This window comes from Calidris pugnax, unplaced genomic scaffold, assembly GCF_001431845.1.
Source record: "Calidris pugnax isolate Ruff unplaced genomic scaffold, ASM143184v1 scaffold81, whole genome shotgun sequence".
NCBI classification, from domain to species: Eukaryota; Metazoa; Chordata; class Aves; order Charadriiformes; family Scolopacidae; genus Calidris; species Calidris pugnax.
The window spans coordinates 6153600-6177052 of NW_015090880.1; the positions used below are offsets into that span (position 1 = coordinate 6153600).

General features: G+C 45.4%; 1 protein-coding gene across 1 annotated transcript in view; it reads left to right on the forward strand.

Annotated features, from left to right (window-relative positions):
• LOC106890651 (FERM domain-containing protein 4B-like) overlaps positions 1-23453 on the forward strand; it is an 86592-nt gene that overhangs the window by 39731 nt on the left and 23408 nt on the right. The window contains exons 6-11 of the mRNA XM_014946606.1: positions 3419-3475; positions 4466-4488; positions 18907-18990; positions 20351-20416; positions 21448-21505; positions 22452-22538. Coding sequence (XP_014802092.1) covers positions 3419-3475; positions 4466-4488; positions 18907-18990; positions 20351-20416; positions 21448-21505; positions 22452-22538 — 375 coding nt within the window. The remainder of the gene's footprint in view (positions 1-3418; positions 3476-4465; positions 4489-18906; positions 18991-20350; positions 20417-21447; positions 21506-22451; positions 22539-23453) is intronic.

Here is a 23453-nt window from a genome sequence, read left to right on the forward strand (position 1 = left end):
AGCCATGGTCCTGTGCTCCTGAGTGACATGTATCGCTATATGAATTTGTGTCAAGCCAAGGGCTGTCCAAACTCCTTGACAGCCCAGGGCAGGCCTGGATTACGTTATAGCTATGGCCAATTGGGGAACCAGATGGCAAATAATTTTATATTACGACGGAAAATAATTTGTCACTTGTATGTAGCATTAGTCTGTTAGATAAAGGCTGGGCTGGGCTTTGGGATCCTGTGCTTCAAGTCCTCACTCAGCTACTTAGAACTAGGACAGTCCTTTCACCTCCCTGCATCTCTTTTCTTCTTGGATTATTTTAGCCCCTTTTAAAAGGTAGAGGTTCTCCTGATCTGCAATTTGGGTGTTTTGGTGGTTATTTTTGGGCAGAGCCTCCCACAGAGTGGACCCAGTCTCCTGCCACTGTTATTGTATGGTGGTATGTGGCAATAATTAGAGCTGGTCTGCCCTGTTCTGAGGTTTGCAACAGCTGGAGAGCCGTGGTGGCAGCCCTGCACCTGGGATGTCCTGTTTGCCCCCTTTGAAGGTCAAAGACACCTTCTGTGTCTTGTTTGAGAGAGGTCAAAGTTAGGGAGGATCTTCTTACCTCTCTGCTCCTCAACACAGCTTCTAAGCAACCCTGTTCAAAACTGAGGACATTGCCACAGCAAAACCCTCACTATGAAAGCAAGGACTGAAACTTCATCACCTGAAGAAGGCAGTCCCCGTTCAGCCTGTTTGGTCTCCCAAAACCCTAAATGAAGTGGTTTGTGGGATCACTTTTAACATTCGTGGCAATATCGTAGCAGCCTAGTAAAGTGACCAGAGTTTCCTAAACATCTGTGTTTAGGGACCAAGTAAATAAACACAGAAAAGCAGCCTCGTAATTACGATTGCTAATTAGTTAATGGCTGTGAGGTGCTTTGAAGATGAAAAGTGAAGAGGTGCTGGGTTATTAAGCCCCAAACACCCCAGTAAGGCCAGGAGCAGCTATTGCTATGGGTCAGCAGAGACTCGCTGCAGCAGTAGCTCACCCAGTTTTCCTTGGAGCCAGTACCAAAGAGAAGAGGGCCTTTGATGTGAGACTTGCATTTAGATATTTAAATCTCGGTGAGTTTCTTGTATGCGTAAAAGGTGATGAGCCGCATGTAGCTGATTCTGCCTTGGGGCAGGGAGATGATCTTGATGAGCTTTTAAGGTCCTTCTGGCCCTGTTTTCCCTGATTTTGTGGTCCAGGGACAGCTTTGCTGAACTGGAGCTTGTCTTTCTTGCTGAGCAGAGGTTCCCTGCGATGGCATTTTCTCATGCCTGGGTTCCCCACCTGCTGGTGCAGCAGAGCATGGTGCTGGGATGACACGATGCCCTGTAATCCTTCCACTGCCACAGTTGGCCTCAGAGGCTGTTTGAGCAGATGCAATTTAGCTAAAAAAAGGCAGCTCAGATGTGCATGACAAAGACTACCCTGATACGGACCTGGAAGTAACAAACTGCCTTAAAGTTGTAACTACATGAAGAGTTTCTGGGCTTCAATCCTTGACTTTTCTCTTAAGCATCGACATGAAAGAGATCTGAAGGAAGGATGAACTCAAGGCTCTTTTTTTTTTTTTTCCCCTCCTAATTTGTGATGTGCCCCTCCTCTTCTTCTAATAAAATATGTCTGCGAATGCTTTGGAGGCTACTTCTACATAGCTGTTGCCACACCTGTTGGGAAGGGGAAATTCCTTGTAGTCTGCCATTGCGGAGCAGCCCGGGGGAGTGCTGCTGCTGGAATGTTTTATTGATGACAAAGCTGGCAAAAAAAAAAAAAACTTCCTTTCCATGAAAATTGAATTATTTGTTTGTCAGCTTTTGAATTTAGTCTCTGTGGGGCAGACCTGCAGCTGTGGTAAATTAGCTCAGCTCCAGATGTGCCCTATATATTTTGAGATGTCATTTCCCTCTATCTGTATGGAATTCTGTGGATCTTCCTGCTACCTTGGTTTTGGCACTGTTTCAGCTTTCGGTCTGCTTTGTCCCCTCAAAGACTGGTACGATGGCTACTATCTTTGCTTGTGGAAGATCAATAATTAAAAAAAAAAAATCATCTCTGTATTTGTGGGCTGGTTCATGCACTTTGTTTGTCAGCTTTTGAATTTAGTCTCTGTGGGGCAGACCTGCAGCTGTGGTAAATTAGCTCAGCTCCAGATGTGCCCTATATATTTTGAGATGTCATTTCCCTCTATCTGTATGGAATTCTGTGGATCTTCCTGCTACCTTGGTTTTGGCACTGTTTCAGCTTTCGGTCTGCTTTGTCCCCTCAAAGACTGGTACGATGGCTACTATCTTTGCTTGCAGAAGATCAATAATTAAAAAAAAAAAATCATCTCTGTATTTGTGGGCTGGTTCATGCACTCGGTTTTGTCCCTTATACACAGTCTGCAGGGTGCAGTAGGTGTAAGGGGTAGCTTTGATAAGCCAAGAGTCCAACTGTAAGCACATCTCCTCTACTTTTCCAGTGCTACTGCTGGTCCCTGTATAGAATAAGGACCAGGGTTTTTGCTTCAAAGAAGCTAACTAAGATTGCACTTAAGCTTGTGAGCAGGAAAAAAAAGGATCCTTATGTGGTTTTAGTGCTTTTAGTCTTTATCTGCTGAACGCCTCTGAAGTCACCGAGTGCAGGATTGGTTTTGGAGTGGGGTTAGTGGGGAGATGTCCAGCATGGGGGTCCATGCAGTTTTTCTGAATTGCTACACTACAACTCCAATTTACTTGTAATAACTGGAGGCTGTGAGATCCAGGCTCTGTGGGGCAAAGGAAGCTTAGTTTTGCTATTCTTGTGATTAATAAGTATCACTTATCTAGCATCAGGGGTGTGTGTACCACCATCGCGACAAAGACCTGCCCTCCCTGCCCTGAGGAGGTGCTTCAAGCCATAAAAATACCTTTCCTTCAACCCTGCCTCCCTGCTCCATGGCCAGTTTTTCGTGGGTTTATTTTGCAGGGTGCAGGATCAGGTCTCCGATGGGATGCGGTGTCAGATGCGGTAACGCAAACCAGCCTCCAGCAAAACGCAATAAAAGCCCCGATGGGACGCGCTGTCAGATGCGGTAACGCAAAGCAGCCTCCAGCAAAACGCAATAAAAGAAAGATTTGTAAAGAAAACACACGAGGGAGAGAAAAAGGGGGGGGAGAGGGGAGGGTTTGGGGAGGAGGAGGAGGAAAGGCGATGTCACGGTGTGTTTGTGTGTCCACGCTGACAAAAGGGGGGTGGCTGCCAAGGGGATGTGGGGAGGGGACTGGGGGTGGCACTGCCTTTCCCGGAGCATCGGGAGCCGCCTCCCTGAGCCCCCGCGTTGGACCGGGGCGGTGCGGGGCTGTGCGGGGCGGTGCAAGGCACACACACATACACACACACTCACACGCTTCATGTCCTTCTCTTTCCCTGCAACAGGGGCAGATTGAAGTGGAGAGTGAGACCGTCTTCAAGTTGGCAGCTCTGATTTTGCAGGTAAGCGGCTCTTCCTCCTGTCATTTGGGGGGTTTTCTAATAACCGGTAGCTTAGACTTCTTGTAGCTCAGCTGCCCGCTCCTTTTCTGGTGTTTTTTTTCTCCCCTTTATAAAGACAAAACCATGCAGCGTTTTTTACAATCTCTGCAGTTGGGAGGAGGGGGAGCTAAAAAAGTTGGGAGCTGTTTTTCCTTATAGGCAAGTAAGAGAAATGTCTATTTTGGGAATTTTAAATTGAAAGAGGGAAGAGGAGAAACTCACCAAGGGAAGTCCTTGGCAGTTTCTGTCTAATTTATCACTTATTCTAATTTAAGTATGTTCCGGAGATCTGGGAAGCAAAGAGTATACTACTGTAGCTCAAGTTGCTATATTATGCCTGTGAATCTTTCAGAGTGTTTGTTTTTGATACTTCTGTTATGTTGAAATATATTATGCCAATTTTTCTTAATCAAGATCTGTTGTACTCAGACCTAAACTCTGGTTATTTACCACTTTGTAAGAAATAAAATTCGACCTAAAAGATCTTAGGGGGGGTTGTCTCTCCCAGTGAGAGTGTCTCAGTGACAAAATGCCACCGCAAAGCTGCGGTGGCTCGATCTGCCTGAACTGTTGTTTTCATCTGGAGCGAGCTCAGTTTCTCTCAAGTGCTGACCTGTTTGTAAAGCTGCCCTTTAGCTGGATGCGGTCGGCCGGAGAGAGAATTGTATTTCACTTCTCGTACAGTAAAAGTGACACTTGGTTTGCAGTGTGAAATTCATCCCCATTCTGGAAGCGGTTTTATTTATGGTGTAGGTGGATCATCTACAGCTGGAAGTGTTAAAGGGTTCTGTTCTTGAATACATGCAGGCAGGCTCCATGCTTTGCCTGGGGTGTAGCTGGGGTCAGGATCTGGCCGTGGAGCTGTGGGAGTGGGGAAGTGAACAATGCTGGGAAAATCGAGGACTTTTGAAGAGATCATGTTTTAATTCTGTCACTGTTTTTCAATTGTAGGAAGCTAAAGGGGACTATTCCAGGTAATAACATTTTCCTTTCTAATACTGCTGTGCTTGATGGATGTGTTTTTCTGGGTTGGCATTGTATTGCAAACAATCAGAAAGGGGGGTAAAGTCCAGCCGCGAGCAGTGGCTGAAGAAAGTGATATGTGCTGCTGGGCTGGATAAAAATCTGAGTCTGCAGGGTGAGTAATGCCTTTTGTGAGCAGGCTCTGAGTCAAAACAGGGATTTTTATTTTTTTTTTAGGCCATCCCTCTTTGCTCCCCTCCCCAAACACTGAAGTGGGATAGGGAGACAAGCTCCCACTCTTTCCTACTCTTCTCCTGCCTGTGCACTGTGGCTCAGGTCCTTTGGGGTGACCTTGCCCCTGGCCCTGCCTGTACAGTGACAACATGTTTTGAGGGACACGGAGCCTGTCAGCTGCCCATGCTGGACATCAATGAATTGCTTTCTTCTGCAGCTGCCCCGGGGGCCTCCCCCTTCCCACACTTGACCCCACAGTTGTGTTGTAGCTGGTGTGTGACCCGGTTGCTGGGGCTTTAGATGTCTGAAGCTGCATCATCAGGCTGGGCTTACCCTTGGAAACCACTTTTTGCCACACACTGGTTATGATGACCAGCCGTGGGGAGGAGGTGGGGTCGCACTTGGACCTGTTAGAGCCAGGGGAAAAGACCTTCAATTAGAAACAGCTCACTAAGCAAATAGAAATTCAGAAGGTTGGCTTTGGTCATGTTAATATTTTACCACTCACTAAGTTTCCATGTGGGAAGAGAGGTGTGTTTACGCTTTAGCTACAGCAGCTTTCAAGAACCATGCTTTGGAAATGCTCAGTAAAGAGCTGTCTGCTCAAACACAGGGAGCAAGTCGCATCCGACTGCCAAAGCCTTTGGCAGTGACATGCTCTGCTTTTCCTTCAGTGCCTGCTTGTCAAGTAAGTGCCAGTGCTGCTGCCCAAGACCCCTTCTTCTCCAAATGCCATCCCTTCTCCACTGAGGGACATGCTCTGTGAAGTCCATCACAATCTCCTCCTCCTTTTTATTGGTGTGCTCTCCTGCCCACAGGGAGGAAAAGATGTCCTTGTGACTAAGATCAACTGGATGGGCTGGCTGTACAGACAGTTTCTGTTCCTGGTCATGCTGTAGAGCTGCTTTGTGATGCACTGTATATTGCTTAGAGTCTGTGTGCTGTTTTTTTTCTCTAGAAAGACCGCTCATCTTGCCTAATTTCTCAGGGACACCCTAAACTTAACCCAGTTTAGGCACAGATGACCAGAGAATGCCTTTCACTGGACAAGAAGTAACTTGCTAAGCTGTAGCAACTGGTGACACGTGCTCTTAATTCTCAAGAAAAGGGGTTAAGGTTAGAAACTACCTTTGTGGTGAAAGCCTGCCCTTATGTGGCTTAAACCTCACACTGACTCCTTATCATTTGCCATAAATAGGTTTGTAAGTATTGCTTCACATGCCCCAGAACTGCATCTGTGGTTATTTTCCATGCCTCCGTGGACACGTTGCAAGGAGTGGATTGCCCGTGGTTACCTTGAGAAGTATTTAAAGAAAACAGGAGGGAAGAATAGTGCTCTACAAGACTGATTTCCCAAGTGCAGCTCTTCCCTGAACACTTGTGTGAAAATAGCTGCAGCAATTGTTTCCTCTCTTAAACAAACCATATGTTGTGCCTCCGCAGCACATGAGCACGGCCAGCTGTCCCAGGCCCGGCGAGCGCACCAGAAGTGAAGGAATTTCATCTTACATATCACAAGTGGTCGTTTGGACCACCCCTGATAAAGCACTAGCTTAATTACCAGCGTATCTTAAAGATAGCGTGGGACTGGTCTCCCCTGCCAAACTGGCCCATGAGACAAAGGGTACGGCCTTGCAGCGGTGCCTCCGGTTGCAGCGTCTTGGCTTTGGCGTGTTCCATGTCGTTTGGCAATTCCCCTTTTTGAATCACTTTCTGGAATGTGGCTCTTGCACCATTTCTGCTTACGTGAGAACACATGGGTTAATTTATTTTTTTTTTTTAAAATATAGGATTAGTGCTGAATGGATGCGGGTAAATACAGGAATTGCCTGAAGTCCTAGAGATTAGCTTTCTGGAAGTGAAAAATGGGCCAGTCCAGACAACGCTGGTGATCTCTGCCTGGCTGAGTTTTCACGCATCCTGTAGGGAGTTTTTCCATGAGGACAAGTCCTGTGGAGGGGTCTGTGTGACATTCCCACTGATTTCATGTGGGAACAGGCAGATCAGTACCAGGGTCTGAACGCTTCAGACTCCTGTGGCTGTGCAGTAACCCCTCTCCCAACCCACCACTCAAATTCTCAGATAACGTCTGGATGGCAGAGAGCAGCAATCTCCCCAGAAACACCCTCCCCTGCCCCGTGCTGAGGGGGTGAGCACATTCTTTTGAAATCTGTTTATTTTCAGGGAGCAAACCTGATGTGTGGGCGCTTAGGGAAAGTAAAAACTTTTGATTTCTGCACCAGATGGTTCACTGGAGGTGATTTGAAGTCTGGTAGCACTGACAGCATGAAAATATCAGGCTTTTTGGGGTTTGGCCCTTGCAAGTGGTTTGCAACTGGACCCCAGGGTCTTGGCCTGGGCTGTTAGGACAAGGGTATGAGCTTTATCATCTGCAGAGAGGCTTTATGTGAGATAAACCACCCGAGTCCCACTTTGAGAGGACTCTGGCTTTTAAGACATCTTGATAAAACTTAAATACATGGTTCAAAATTGCACCCGCAGCATGTCCATTGCCTGTTGTGGGAAGCTCTGGTTTCTCAAGGGCAGTCTAAAATGACTGTGGGCTGCAGGAGGAATGATTAAATAAGATGACAAGGGACCACGATCGGTGTAGCTCACCGCACGCCCAGTTCCTTTTTCCTGTTTACCAAACTGGTGATCCCAGCCAAGATAATTCCCCCCTGTGTGTGATGAAGAGCGTGTTGCAGGGATGCTGGGTGAGCTCTTCCTCTTCCCCTTCCATGGGTCGGTGTCAGGGCTGCCACGGTTCCTCCCGAGAGTCCTGCAGCTGCGATGTTCCCAGCAAGTCTGAGATGCTGCAGATCTCTGTCCCTCTGCTTTCCTGCCCAATGAGTGGGAACATCTTGCTCAAGAGGAGGGATGTAACGCTTTGTGTTTGCTTCTCACGACTCATCTATGGTTTCCAGTTGACTGCTTCTCTGTTCAAACTGAATTTCCGTCAGTTTTTCTCTGGCTCCTGTAATAAGAACCCAAAGTATTAGTCATTAATAGGAGTTTTGAAACACTACGCGCTAGTTAATTGTACTCTTCAACTCTTATATTTGCAAATGAAGCAGAAAAAAGCTGCAAGCCTGGTTTTACAAAGTCTGGGTTTTTAAACTCTATGCAAAGGTTTTTAGAAAGAATCTGATTCAAGTTGCAGCTTCTGGCATGGTTCAGTTTTGGGGGGAAAAGAGTCCATATTCTGTTTCTTTTAGACATTTTATTTAAATTTTAAAGAAAGCTAATGTCTTGGCAGGCATGCGAAATAATAGACTGGTCTGGTAATTATCATCATGTAAACATGGAATATATAAAATCTTGCCTCCTTGGGAAATTAGTGACTTAGTTGTATTTAGTTTACAGGCTAAACATCTGCCCTCAAAAATGCTATACAATAGTATATAGCATAATTTTTCTTTGTAGCTTGATGGAAAGAGACAGTTTACAACTGACAAGTCCTAGATGCTGTCTTTCTAATGTTAGAAAAACGTTTATTAAAATTGGATTAGCTGCAGGGACTATATAAGGAAAGTAGCTTTTTTTAAAAAAAAAAAATTCTGCCTGATAATCTTGGATCACATTCTCCCCAGTAACGTTTCCAGGACTGAAACCCAGCCGTGCTCCCTGGAAGTTAATTAAATTGCTGGAGGAGGGTTCCCATTTTCTTTAAATAGCTGACGCATTCGGTTTTGATTCTGGCCTGTGGGCTGCAAAGATAACTCCCGACTGGTATAACATAACACAGACAAAATAATGAATTCCTGATAGCTGACATGTGCAAGGCACCGGCGTTTATCATTACAGGGGTGATAAACCCAGTTTGTAAAAGGAAAAGGTTTGTGTGAAAGATACTCCTGCGAACCGTGGCTGTGCAGTAATTGGTTCAGAAACTCCTGAGTTCAAAAACTTTACTGAGGGGAGAAAAAAAAAATAATAATGAAATGCTTGGTCTAGGTACAGAAAACTGGTATTAACAATTTGCTCCTAATGAAGAGTGAGCGCTCACTATTAGATTTTTGGGTAGAGTTTGCTTGGGAAGGTGACTATTTTGCCAGACAAACTGCAACATCTCTTGGTAGAAAAGAATGTGGAGAAGATAATGTGGGCAGTGTTAGAAATTAGCTGCTTGAAAGAAGTTAATTATTGTCTGATAGCAAAGCACCTGTTTGCTGTGCTGCTTGCCCCACGGTTAAGGCAGCTTCAGAAATGGGACACACCTGAGGTTTGTTCAAGGCAGCTTGCCCAGCCTGTTTTTGGAAATCTCACCATGTTCATATGACCATGTTCATATGCAGGTGTGGCCATGTGCAGGACAGGGATTGGAGCAGAAACACAAATTTGGGGCAAAAAACTGCAGGTGTGGCCATGTGCAGGATGGGGATTGGAGCAGAAACACAAATTTGGGGCAAATCTCTTAGTTGTTTCTACCCTCCTCTCCTAGGTTTGCATCCTGAAGAGGTCTTGGAGACCTCAAAGTGGGTCCATGTGGCATGGATGGAGCCCACCTCATGTGTGCCAGCCACTGGCAGGTGCTTAGGTGGTGGGGCCAGGCTAGAGCTGGCCTGAAGAAGGTCCTGAAATGGATATGGTGTGGGTGTCAGGTCTCCAGCACAAACCCTGTTGCTCCACAGACCTGTTCCTCTTAGTTGTGCTGCCAGGGAAGGAGACCTGTTGTGAATTGTTCACTGGAAGCTCTTTTCCAGGGCCATTGGGATTGTGGATGGGTTACGAGGGGACGTTTGCCCTGGCCTCATATGGAGACCTAAGACCTGAGCAGAGTCTGGATGCCTCTTTCAGACCCTGGGGTTTTCCTTCCATGTGTATGGGTGGGTGACACAACAGAGCTGGTGGATTCACTCCATAGGATTCACACTATAGGATTCAGTCTCAGGGCATCCATCTGGTGCTGGTTTACTTATTGATTTTTTTTTTTTTTTCCTGTGCAAGTGCACTCTTTAAATGCCTGTGCACTGATGTTTGCAGAGCTTGATTATTTTTTTTACCTGTGCAAGTGCACTCTTTAAATGCCTGTGCACTGATGTTTGCAGAGGCTTTCTCCAGCCTGACCCGCTGCTCCCCGTGGGCTGTGGTTCCTCTCTGGAAATCAGTGCTCAGCACTGGCTCTGCCTGCAGTTGTGCTCCTTGTGCTCCATGGCTGCTTGTTTGCCCAGTTGAGTCATTGTGTATTTTGCCTTTCAGCTGCCACTCTGCACACTTTTTCTTTAAATACCTTGCTGGCCACTTGCTCATGAACCATTAACTCTGTCTGGGTCAAACCCAGCCGTGTGCTTTTCTGAGCTTGGTCTTTTGCAGTAACTAACCTATTTGAAACAAGATGAGCAAAGATCTATTAAGTTAGAGCCTGTTTGCTGAGGGGGTTGATTATTTGTTTCACTGTATTTGGGAACATCTAATGAACCGAGCTAGTTAATAAGCAAGTTTAGGGAAAATCATGTTTGATACGTACTTCGTACAAGGATAATGATTCCCCTGCTTGACAGGTGTTGGATACCCACTTCCCCAAAGAGCTCTCTGCTTAATTCAATTTTATGCTTTCTTCAAATAAAAGCTGGTTGAAAACTGCACTAATTTTTTCTACAGCGTGTGCAGGTCTTGCTTTTCTTGGTGAATCACTGCAGTTTGGTTTTGGGGTCCTACAGCCCGCTGTAGGCTGGGGAATGGGTAGCTGAGCTCCATCTCCCAGAGCACTTAGGCAGCAATTCTAAGGTTAAAACATTGTTCTCTCCTGGTGTTTTATTTTTCAATAAGAAGTGGAAATTCACTGTGTTAAAACAGGTGCAATTACAAAAAAATACGTAACCAAGACCCCAATTTCCTGCTAGACTTTTAACAAGAGGGTTTTTTCTACTAGTGCTACTTGTAGATTCATAGAGTTCAGGGCAGACCAAAGCATACATCATCTCTGCTATGGTGTAATTTTAATGGTTTTTTTACAGTTTCCTACTTTAAAGCAGTTCTGTAAGGGCTAACAAGGCATTTGTATAGTGTGCTTATTATGCAGCAAATGAATTAGGTCGAAGCGCTGTGGGTGAAATGAGCAAAGAATTACATGGAGAGAAAAAAAGAGGCTGTTTTGAGTAATTTAATAACCTGATCTCAGGGGATTTACTACTTGCATATGGCAATGTAACTTTAATATTTACATATAATTGTGGCAGTTTGGTAAGCAACGTACATTTTTAGATTTCATACACATGATGCTCATACAGTTTCCTGAGGGGTGGCAAAGGGGTGGTTGTGTTTTGTCCTCTTTAAGTGCCTCTCCACAGTCCTTTTTTTTGTTGTTGTTGTTTTTTTTATTTTAAGGCACTTTTAACTCAGAGGAGCAGTCCTACAGTGGGTACAACCACCCACCTAGGGAGGGCTTTTGTGTGTGCTCTGCATCCAAAGCAGATGAGGGATGAGGCAAGTATGGGGCTGGAAAAGTTCATCACCCCCAAAAGCTGTCCCCCTCACAGGGGACAAGTCAGACACACATTGCTGTCGTAGCTGTTGGCCTTGGAGTAGCATCATGCCAAAGCTCCATGGCCTTAGGTGAAAGATGCCCTCCCCCTTGTCCCTAGAAATTCCCACAAGTACAGGTTCAGCATTGAAGGATGTTGCCTTTTCCTGTGGAAAATTAGATTTCATGGCTTTTGTGCCATAACGTATTTATTCACCTCCCTTCTGTTGCGTATCTGAAAACTTCCCCAGGCCTACAGGGTGTTTCTCCAGTCTTGCACCATCAGCTGTGGGCTGGACTTTGGGCTCTGATCTGACTCAGAACATCCTCACTTTTTAAAAAAAAAAAAAACAAAACACCTCATTTGCTTTTCCTCCCTGTGATGGTTGGGATGTATCACGTAGGGTGCATTTTGTGCTTTAAGGAAATGGAATGACAGCTTTTCAGCCTCAGCTTTTTTGCTTTTGCAGATTTGTCAGGTCTTTATCGTTATTTTGATACTTTATTTTTCTTGTGGTTCCACGTATCTCTGTATCAGCACACAGGCCTGTGATAACAAGCTTTAAACTTTGCTGCTATACTCAGACATGCTAAAAACCCACGACTAATATGGCTAATCTGACTTTTGTGTGAACAGGAAGACAGTGTGGATGTTAGAAATAACAGTCTGTTGTTGTGAGGAAGGGTTTGGGATCCTTCAAGCGTTGTATCAACTGTGAATAGTCATCTTTCAATCTGCGGTAAATCCCCAGGTAGAGCAGGGCTGCTTTGCTTCCTGTCTGGGCTGACAGGAGCACGGGGAATGTGTGCTGTCAGTACAGCCAAGCAGCTCTTTCAATGTGGATGTCCTGCCCCAGTTTCCATGGGACCAGGAGCCATCAGCAGTGGTGGGTGTGGTGTTGGGGAGACAAAGGGTTTTGTCTTCAGAATATCCCTATTTCACATCGAGAGCTGTAAAAGAACAACTGAGAATTTCAAGCAGGTTCAGGTCACAGATATTTTTTTTTTCCCAGCTGTGGAGGACTGCTTCCTTGACATCCTGTTCCTTACCTGCAAAGTGAAAATAGGAACGGTGCCTCATCCACCAAGATGGCTCTGGGAGCAGTCCCAGGCTCTTGTTTGGTCCCCATGTCCTCTGATAGAGAGGTGCATGCATATAGCAGATATGAGAAATGTTGCTTTTGCTGTGGTGCTTGTGGTTCATCTTCCAAAACCCAGTGAGTAGGGTCACCAAACCCCCGTGAGATCCATGGGTGCTGCTGCTGCTCTTTCAGAGAGTCAGGCAGGGCCGGGGAAGTGGAAGAATTAGCCTAAAGGAGCAAATCTGCAGCTGGAGGTCAGGCCTAGAGGTCCAAGGCTGTGGTCCAGCCTGTGCTAAGTGTGGAGAAGGGCTGTCCAGCCCCAGCCACGCGTTATGTTTGGTGCAGGTCCTTCTCAAGCTGTGAAACTAAAGCTGTTGCTACAGCACAGCGAGGGAATGCACAGCATGGCCACAGTGCAGATGTACAACAAGCCAGGCGTTGAAAAAAGCCATCTGCACTGCTTATCATGTTCCTTTTCACGTACAGGGTTTGGAAGGCTCTTACAAGTGCTCCTTCAAATACCTTTCTGAGCAGGAGGTCCCTATCAGGGATTCAAGTGGCAGACTGTGCAGCTCAGTCCCAGGCCGAGCTCCCCGCTGGCTGGGGGTTAAGGTTTGGCTCTGGATGTCCTGTGCCAACGGGAGCCCCTTGTTCATGGCCTTTCCGGATCCTGGTCTTCCTTCAATAGAAAAATAACTTTCTTGAGTGTGCCAGCAGACCATAAACTGTGAGGCTGGGAAGTGATGGGAAACGTCTGGCATTTGTCACAAAAGAGGATTTGTCAGAGAGCGCTTTTCAGAGTCCTGCTGCCAAGATCCTGCTGCTCTGACATACTCGAAAGCTGCTAAGTCCATCGGCTCTGCCCATACCTTCCCTGCTCTGTCTTCCTTCCTCCCCCACCTTTTTTAATCTTGCACTTTTAACCCTGCTCATTTTTTTTTTTCCCCTCGGTTGCCCTGCTGCTTCCTCCTCACACCTGCTTCTTGTGGTACCTTGAAAGGCAGAGCAACCTCCAAGGGAGAGTGAGGTTGCCACGCTCTGCCCTTCCATTTAATTTGGAAGAAAACAAAAGCCTACAGAAAAGGCACCTGTTGGTGAAGTGGTCCAGCTGCAATGTGATGGTCCGTGTTGACGGCTCTCATCTGTGAACATACAGAATGGACCTCCCCGGAGATCTTGGTGATGCTACCCCAAGTCTGGTCACTTTAGAAGGTCACCTTAGGACCAGGCTGAGGTGTGGGCAGCAGCAAGGGATGTTCTTGTACTGTTACAGCGTTGCTTGTAATCGTGTAGCAAAGGAATTCAATGGTTATTCTCAAGAAGTGGGACCATCATTAACATCATCAGAGTAACCTGACCAGCCCTCTAGAAAGCTTAATTGTCAGCTTTTAAGTATCAAATCTAACCGTGTGCTGTTTCTATTTGTTTTGCTGGCTCTAAATATCTTGAACAGGATAAGAAGAAAAATCCTAATGGAAAGTTTTTGAAGCATCTTCATGATGCAGGGTAATACTTTATTGCCCTTCTGCTGTGAAGCTCCACGTTTCTTTGTAGGTCACCTGCAGTTCTCAGAAGTGTCTGCTGATTTTTAAGTGTCCATGAAATAACTTTCAGGTTAATTTTAGAGATCAGTCAGTATTTTCTAAAAACAAGGCAACTCTAAATGCTACCTGTGGTGTGCCTAAAATTCATTTCAAGAATTAACCAAATATGAAATAGTGACATTCAGAAAGACCCAGGAGCTGACTTACCCTAGTGATCACATAGCAATACAAAAGTATTTATGTGAGGTCAAGAGGCTTTGAGAACAGAGGAAAGTCACTATACAATGCACTTTCCCAGGTGATAAATTCCTACTTTATAATGTGTTATCAACACAATTCAGCAGAGGCAGGTACACCTGCCATCACTTTAGTCAGTTAAAAGCTGTTTTGAAGTCCCATCCTTATTGAGCTGTTAATATTTACAAAGATGATGAGGGTTGATAAGCTCTTATGTTGTAGTCCATTATATTGCTTTTGCTGCTCTGGGTGTGTCGATTGCTTTTCACGTTTTATGCTAATCTCATTAACCACATCTTATTGCATCTTAGCTCTTACCTGCCTTAGCAACAGGCATAAGCTGTTTTTGACAGTGGGCACAGGGAAAAGCCTGGGCAGCCATTGACAAATGGTCCTAATTAGCACAGTTCTGTAACTCTTTGCCTAGCAGGGAGTGTCGTATCACTTGATTAGAAGCTGTGAAGATGCGCTTTCTGGGAGCATAAATATGTAAGTCTCTCTTTAATTTTCAGTAATATGGGTTAGGCAGAGCGTGCTGTGATAATTTGGCTTGATTCCTTCCAAGATTTCTGGTGGAGTTTTAGCAAGATGCCTAAGATTTCACTGTAACATCAGTGGGTTGTGGGAAGCATGTGGGATTGGTCCTGGTTTGCTGCTAGAGTTAGTGAGTTTGAATGTGGGAACTCTTATTCATAGTATGTTATGTGGTGAAATATTGCTTTTGCTTATTTTAGACACAAGCTGCCCTTCCATCTCCATAGAGCTGGCACTGGTGAGCGGGGTGTGCTGCTGGGGACAGCATCTTGCCCGGTGTTCACTCATGTTGGGAGAGAAAATTAAATATGAGCAGTACCAAGGAAAAAGCTGAAGTTCAGCGTGAGAAGGGTCTGATGTAGATTTTCGTTTACACTGCCCAGATCAATTCAGGTTCTGCTTGATGTCTGCCAGAGAGAAAACTCCCATTTAGAGGGTGGAATGGGAAGGAAAGGGTCCATCTGCTGGTTTTCTTTAATTCTTCTCCGTAGTGGAAATGTACTTCAGATGAGTTTCCTATATTCTCCTCCTGGGGAATAAACAAATCTTTTGCCAAAAATACTCAATCCCGTTGACTCTGGGCGGTTTATGTACTGAAATTATGCCAAGAACCACCAGTCAAGAAGCCCCCCCTCTGTAGCAGAGGTCAGATTAAATGCAAGTGGGCCTCTCCATCCTGACAGCTTAGTCCTCCTCCTGCCCTGATGAGAACCGACTGTGGACACGCCAGATACAACACTGGTGTGTTTGGTTGGTAGATAGCGTAGACGGTTGGACATCTGGAGCCGGGGCTGTCTGCCCTGTGAGTCCTGTATCGCCTTGTGATCGTTGTGAAACCAAACAGGAACAGGTAATAATTCAAACCGTCGCTCCTGCTATCTGGAGTTGTCACCTCTGGGGAGCGGCTGGGTCTCGGAGGGCTTGGGAAAGTGATCCTGAAGGTCAAGGGGAGACGTGCTTGGGCTCCTTGGTGCAGATGAAGTGATAATGAACTCTGTGGAAGGAGGGGGAGGACCATTTGAGGCTTTTATTATCCCCAAAGCCATGAATCATCCCAAATGCTAATCCTTGGGTGCAGAGTCAGCAGATCTGGGCTGCTGCGTGCCAGCCTGCGCTGTCTGGAGGCATCCAGCGTGCGAGGAGCTGTGCCCTGTTTCTCCCAGGTCTTTTACATTTTCCTAGGATTGTTTCATGCTTTCTCTTAGAATTATGTAGGCGAAAAAAATGAAATGCTCATGTGGCTTCTCGGACACTTTCAGGCCTTATAAGCCTAAATAGGCTTATAAGGACTCCCTCCAGCTGCAGATGGATGGGACAGGGGAAAAAAATGAATGCTCATGTGGCTTCTCAGACACTTTCAGGCCTTATAAGCCTATTTGGAAGGACTCCCTCCAGCTGCAGATGGATGGGACATGTGTCTGAGGGCTCTCTTAGGTTATGAGGTTGGGTCCCTTCAGGAAGCCAAGTCCCAAAGGCACGCTCTGCCTTGTAAAAGAAGTGCATTCTCCGCTGTTGCGAGAAGTTGGATGGGTTTGTAGGTTGGCAGAAGAACAAAGAAGGTCCAGCTCTGCTGTAAGTCTGAAGACTCTAACAAATTGCACCATGGCCTGTGGTTCCGGATCAGTGCTGGAGGGATGTGCCGCCTTCTAACAAATTGCACCACGGCCTGTGGTTCCGGATCAGTGCTGGAGGGATGTGCCCCATGTCATGGCACAGACATGATGGCAACCCTTTGGTCACTATATGTCCCAGATCAGAGCCTATAGATCTTGTCAGGGAGGTGGGTGTGCTGGCTGGCTGGTGTTTGGTTTAAATTCAGTGGTAGACATTTCCATATTGATGAGCTGCTACTCATCACTCAAGCTTAACTAGCACCCTGGTTTTGATGTTTGATGGGGATGAAGTAAGTAGCTACTCAACCTGGTCCAGAGGTGAGGGGCCCAACAACTGAATGGGAAGGTGAGTAGTTCCACTGGAGGCCACACATCATGCAAAAGCTCTCAGAGCATGGTGGATGCAGCTGCCAGGATTCGAGGCATTTCTGCAGAATTTCAGTGATGAGAAGGCTACTGGCCCCATGATGGTTGGCAAAGGAGAACTTGGGATCTCTCCACCCAGCTGTGGTGGTGACAGCTGGGGGGTCACCTGTCCCTCCTGCCCAGCTGCCTCTGCCAGAACTCAGCTCTCGCCTCCCAGCACCAGCCTCGTTAGTGCTTCAGCCCTTAGTTGGGTGTTTTGTTGTTCACTGGCAACGAGGTTTCTAAATAGGGGTTTAGAGACCAGCCATTAAGCCTCTGATTATGAATATTGTGGGTTAAGAATCTATATTTAGAGGAACAGCCTTTTCGTTTGGTAAAAATGAGCTTTTTTGTTATTGCTTCCTTCCAAAACCTCTTCTACTTCACTGCATTTCCCTGCCAACCTTGACTGCTATGGCAGCCATTGCGCTTATGAGTCAGGCTTAAAAATAGGAGGAAATTTTTATTTTAATAATCAATTACCCTGTGAGTCTATGATTTAAGTTGGAAGAGACCTCAGGAGGTTGTATGGCCGAACCTCCTGCTCCAAGAACATCAGCGGTGACATCAGGCCAGGTTGCTCAGGGCTTGGTTTTTTGGTTTGGGGTTGGTTTTATTTTCTGTTCTGGTTTCTGTGGCCTCGGGAGGGTGTACTCTGTCTGCATTTTCACGTGTCCCTACAAACCGCTGGTAATCTACCTTCTCATTGCAAGCAGAGATGATCCATAGTCATTTGATCCCATCAAAATGGACTTTTAAGAGGTGAATAACCCCCCCTCAGCTTTTGTGAGCATTAAGAGGAGAGATCCTGATTTTTTTACCCAGATGTCCCCGTTTGTGGCACTTGGGTGCTGGCCAGCCTGCAAAGAAAAGTGCATATTCCTGGCAGAGGAGCGCCGGCAAAGCTCGGCAGCAACAGCTCCTCGGCGCTAATTGACCCCCTTCTTGGCAACTTCATCAAAGAAGCTGGAGAATAAATAGGCTGTTGATTGAACTGTTTCCTCGTCCTCCGAGGTGGTCCCTTAGTCAGGGTTGAGGCACATTGTCGGGGCTGGGGAAGGAGCTTGCAGAGTGATTAGCCCGTGCTTGCTGAGGAACAAAACCCTTTAATTTACTGCACCTTCCATGTGACATCTGCCGGGTGAGATGGAAACGTGGTGGGGGTTTGCTGGCTCCTCCATCTGCAGAGGTTGACCCGCTGTGCCCGCGGAGCAGACCTCAGTCCTCTGGACCACTCTGCTGATGCACGGGGTGCTCATTTTGGGGGACGAGGTGGTACGTAGCTCAGATGGAATCTCTAAGAGTGGAATCTGATGAAAACAGAGGTCAGGAGCAGGAAGACACCTTCAAGGAAAGGCTGGATGCAGAGGTCGAGGCGGATGCGGAGGGACGTGACTGATGCATTCCGTACATAGAAAAGTCGTGTTCGTGCTTGTTGGCGCCGCTGCGAAGGCACGCAGAAATCCTGCAGAAATGAGGCGTGCAAGTTTCAGCTGATTAATTAATGGAGCATATAAGGAGAAAATATTAACCATTTTACTGATGCCAGTAAATAGGTTGTTAAATATTCTGCTTTTTTTTTTTTTTGTGACAAAGCACAGTCACATACTTCATACTTCAACCCCTTTTATTTTGTTCCAGGCTGGGCCTGGAGTCCAAAATATTTGAACTTTCTGTAGAATGAGCAGTCCAGGAAAACTGTTTTCAGTGAAAATATTTTAAAACATACTTCATACTTCAACCCCTTTTATTTTGTTCCAGGCTGGGCCTGGAGTCCAAAATATTTGAACTTTCTGTAGAATGAGCAGTCCAGGAAAACTGTTTTCAGTGAAAATATTTTAAAGTATATGAACTGAAACGCTTTGTTTTGAATCAGATCGGTGTTGAACTCGGAGATTTGACAAATACCGTGCTGCTTTGTGAAATGTATTGTCTAGAAGTAGGATTTAAAAGCAAAAATGAGCACTGCAAGCCTTGCTTTTGGGCAGAGGCTTTCCTGCTGCAGCTGTTTCAGGGCTCATTCTTCGCTCGGCAAACAGAGTGAGTGTGTGCAAAGTAAACACTGATACGGTGCTCCCACCGCAGTGGCCTGTGTAATCACGTGTCTGTGTAATGAGTTACACCGTGAGTCTGCGTGACACCATATACATCACTGTCATGTGAGAGGGCCTATAGAGTTACGTTGCTATGACAGCCTGATGTGGGGCAATGCACCATGTTCTTGGGTAGCAAATACAGCCCTTTCCTTCTGCTGAAACTGATGGTTGTGCCTGTGATTCGCTGGCAGTGATGCTGTGCCATTTTTGTTTTTTAGTGATGAAAACACTAGAAAAGATTTGAAGACACTGCCTGTCTTTCCCACCAAGACACTGCAGGAGCATCCATCACTCGCTTACTGGTGAGCTGTTTAATTTAAAATGTAAATAATTGCTATGAATGGTAAATACGAGATCACTTTTGAACAGTTTTGCAAACTCTTTTAAAAGCTTTCAGTTTGTATGACATCAGACACAGAGTTAATAGGTCATGTTCAAGCATTTCCAGTTTTTAGAAGGTTATAAATTATGTGAGATCTGATGCAAATCCCTCATTGAGAATTTTCTCAAATTAAACTGCTGGATCAGGAACTGCTGGATCAGAATATGTGGGGACAGGGCATTAGAAAGAGCTGAAATCTGAACTCCAGCCAAGGCTGGGTTTGCAAAGAGCACCTCTTCAGTAGAGCCTCGGTGGTGGGTTGACCTTGACTAGCTGGCAGATGCCCACCCAGCAGCTCTCCTCAATGGGATGAGGGGAGAAAATGAGGTGGAAAAGCTGGAAACGGAAACTCAGGTCCAACGTTGAGGCTTGAATCTGCTGTAAAGGAACACCAAAGAGCACCTCTTCAGTAGAGCCTCGGTGGTGGGTTGACCTTGACTAGCTGGCAGATGCCCACCCAGCAGCTCTCCTCAATGGGATGAGGGGAGAAAATGAGGTGGAAAAGCTGGAAACAGAAAGGCAGGTCCAATGTTGAGGCTTGAATCTGCTGTAAAGGAACACAGCATTTGGGGTGAATCAACAATCCTGTTTCCTTGGAATTGATGCCCTTTGTGCAAGTTTGACTCCCTCATTTGTTTTGGGGTTTTTTGTGTGTACCTGACAGATTTTTCAAGTATACGGGTACTTGGTCATGATTTGGGTTTTTTTAGAATGAATACTGCTGGTTTTTTCTTTGCTTTCAAGCGTCTGACACTTAAATGCATATTTTATTTTACATTCCACTAAAACAAAATGTTGAAATATGTAACAGGAAAAATGCAAAAAGGTCATTGCTGACAAATCTGTATTTCTTCACCTATGAAATGTCAGGGGGAAATACACTGGAAGGAAAAAACATTTCTGGTTTAACTTCTTCTGTCTTACATATGGAGCACTAAGCATCCTTTGAAGTTTTGGTGCTTTAGAATGTGAAAATGAACTTATATAATTAGTACCATTATTCTGCAGCAGCATCTGCAGCGGGGCAGGCTGATCTGAAATGATTCATTAATTAGTCTGGGAGGCAGCATGCAATGGCAGGGATCAGCCAGGCAGCTCCACGCTGCTTAATGAAGGGTGGGAAAGAAATCAGTAAGAAACAGAATGTAAAACCCGGGCAAGAAATGTACAGAGGGACACTTCTCTGCATGCTGAGCAGGCATCTGAATTTCAACAGATGCCGTCACACATGAAAAAAAAGTCACTGAGCCTATAAATTGGGTTTTGTGCTTGTTTTGCAGTGAGGACAGAGTAATTGAGCATTATACACAAATTAAAGGTCTGACCAGAGGACAAGCCATTGTTCAGTGAGTATGACACTTGTTAATTTGTGAAGATGATATTTTTACTTTTTTTTCTCTTTTTTTTTTTGTTTTGTTTGAGAAGTGGCAAATGCAAGCTGTTTTGATCATTACTGATTGCAAACTTTACTGTTTTTTGAGTTATCTTTGAAAGTTGAATTATTTGAGATTTCACAGGCTTCCAGTTAAGCTTATGTTTCCTCATACCTAAAATCAATTATTTGGACCTTACTTTATTGGAAGACTCTTCTCCATACCCTGCTTGCCATCAATTAGTTGTCACACCAAACTCTGAAGGGCGAGTGTTACCTTACTTAGGTCCTGTAAAAAAAACCTAATGTGTGTTTGTTGAAAAGTTCAGCATTTGGCTTTCAAAAGAACAAGATCTACACAGAGCCTGTGGAATTTCATTCTTAATTTACCATTAATATTACTGTATTTCCTACAGGCAGATGCAGTGGGGTGTGTTAGAAAGCATGAAGTTTGAGATGATTGCCGTGGCTGCACGGTGTAGACAACTTGTAGTTTTTCTCCCATACCTCGATGCCTGTAGTTCTGTCTCAATAATTCAGCGGCTTTTTTCAATAGGGAAGAAATTGTCTGTTCAGTGGTTGTCTGAATTGCCTTATGAAACAGTTGTACAACTGCATAAACGCTTTCATTTGGAGCCTATCCATTGTAACCAAAGCACCGTAATGGAATAATTATAGGCAGCTCTTCACCGCCTACATTTCCCCAAAGGCTCACATGTTCAGTTCAGAATTTTTACGTTCAGTTCTCTGACCTTCTGATAAGAGATTGAATGTTTTGTTGTATGAGAGATTTTTCCAATCACTTTAGCTGGGCCAAAATACCACATCTTTCCCTGAGCCAGGATGCTAAGTTTTTTACTGAAAACATGGGCCTTCAATTATTAAGACCTTCAAAAAATGCAAATGATAAATGACATGTCCTGAATGTACGTGTGAGAAAAATATGTTAATAGATATTATTCCCTCCAGAGAAAATCATCTGATACGCTATAAATCTGTCTACAGGTACATGAAAGTGGTAGAAGCTTTGCCAACATATGGAGTTCATTACTATGGAGTAAAGGTTAGTAAATGCCCATAGATAATGTGATTGCTTAGCTTATTACGTGTGATTACATTCCTATAGGAGTAGTTTGATGATTCAGTACTCTTCTATCAGAATTAAACCCCCCATTTTTTCAACCTCTATAATTTTTCCCCCTTTGCTAGTCTTTAAAAATTGTTTCCAGAGAGCAGCAAAGCGTTAGGTGCTACAGAAGACAGAAAGGAGTCTTTGTAAAACCTTCTGTAATCCTATGAGGAGCTAAATTCATATCAGCTTAATTAAACTGGCTATCACTTCTAGATCCAAAGCAGTTAATAGTTTCCCCAGAGACATTTCTAATCGAGTAGAAAAAAAAAATACAACGTAGAAAAGACTACTTCTAAGTGGCCGGTGATTAGTGGGTGCATACTTGGAGTGGGGAAATGCTGAGAAATATTTTTGGAGAGTGATGGAAATACACCATTTATTCCCGTTTGTAGAGCAGAGCCTGGGCCCAAAGTATTTTGTGCAGAAGAGCTCAAGAGAGGTGATGTCTCCTTACTTTTGGGTCATGGCTATGACTGTGGTACCTGAGAAGCTGATGTTTTGTGCTCTTCTCTCCTCCTGCGGCCATCCATGCCTGAGTTTAGTGGATGCAGTCACTGGCAGCAGTTTGGTTTTTTTTTTTGGTCCCATATTCCCCCTGCCACTTCCTGCAATGAGTGACACCCCTTTGTTTCAGCAGCACTGATGCTTTTTTTTTGTCCAGTTTGCACAACCACCACCTGGTTTCTTGCCTCTGCCTAAGAAGGCAGGGGGAGAAAGTTTCAACATTCACTCCAGCATTCCACTTCACATCGATTTGTTTGCAAAAATATCTTTGTTCCGTACCTACTCCTACTTGTCACAGAATGCAATGGGCTGTAATCTTGGAATTGCCTAATTCTTAAGTGGCTCTTGGTTTATGTAGACTTCTCTTTTTCAGGATAAACAAGGAATCCCGTGGTGGCTTGGAATAAGTTACAAAGGAATAGGCCAGTACGACTTACAAGACAAAGTTAAGCCCAGAAAAGTAAGGGGTTTTTTGCTTCTAACTTTTTTCCGGGGTGATGTGGGATGGTGATGCATGTCAGAATATACTTTTTTTTTTTAAGCTGTTGCTTATTAGACTAGTGAGCAAAAGGGCAAGGGCTGGAGGCAGAAGGAGAATTCTGCTGGCACTGGGGCAGTAAAGCTCTGCCTCTCACACAGATAGTGGAAGTTCCCTTTGGGGAGCTTTGTCTTGTGTGTCGTCTTGAGTTTGGTGGTCTCAGGACAGCCTGCACGGGAGTTCTGGCAGCTTCCAGGGATCACTAGAGAAGTACGAAGCAATTGGGTTTCTGCAGGTCCTGAACTAAAGGCCACGTACTCGAGCGGTGTTTTCACTTGGCTTTTGTAGATGTTTTTTGTGTGTGAAGGGATTGATAAAAGGCTCCACTGATATCTGTGAAATACGAGGGGGAGTGCGTGAAAATGCAGGCCTCATTAGGCAACTGTATGTTTCCATGATGCAATGAATTGTAAGGGGGAGGATTGAGAGTAAATGCCAAAAACTGGAGGTTGTCCTTCTCTTTTTCCACCCCCCTGCTCCCCAGCGTGTCTCTCACAGAGTGAGCTCTGCCAGCAGCCTCCCTTGTTGTTTAAAGAGGGCAGAGGGTCCCTGGCTCCCTCAAAGGCCCCATCAGCCAGCCCCAACAGGCTCTTCTGCCAATGGGCTTGGAAGCCCATCACCCAGCCCAAGCACACGACATGTTGGGAGCTCGCCCACATCTCCCTGCGACAGGACTGAGCCCTGAAAGTCTTTGAAGAGTTATTTAGCCCTCTTGGCTGGGGAAACGAGCCAGGACTGCACATCAGGGACCTCACTGTTGGACTGGGGGCGTGTGGTTTCTTTCTGGTCATGTCTTCCTTGGAACATCTAAGCTGTGAGGAGATGGAGACCTGGAGT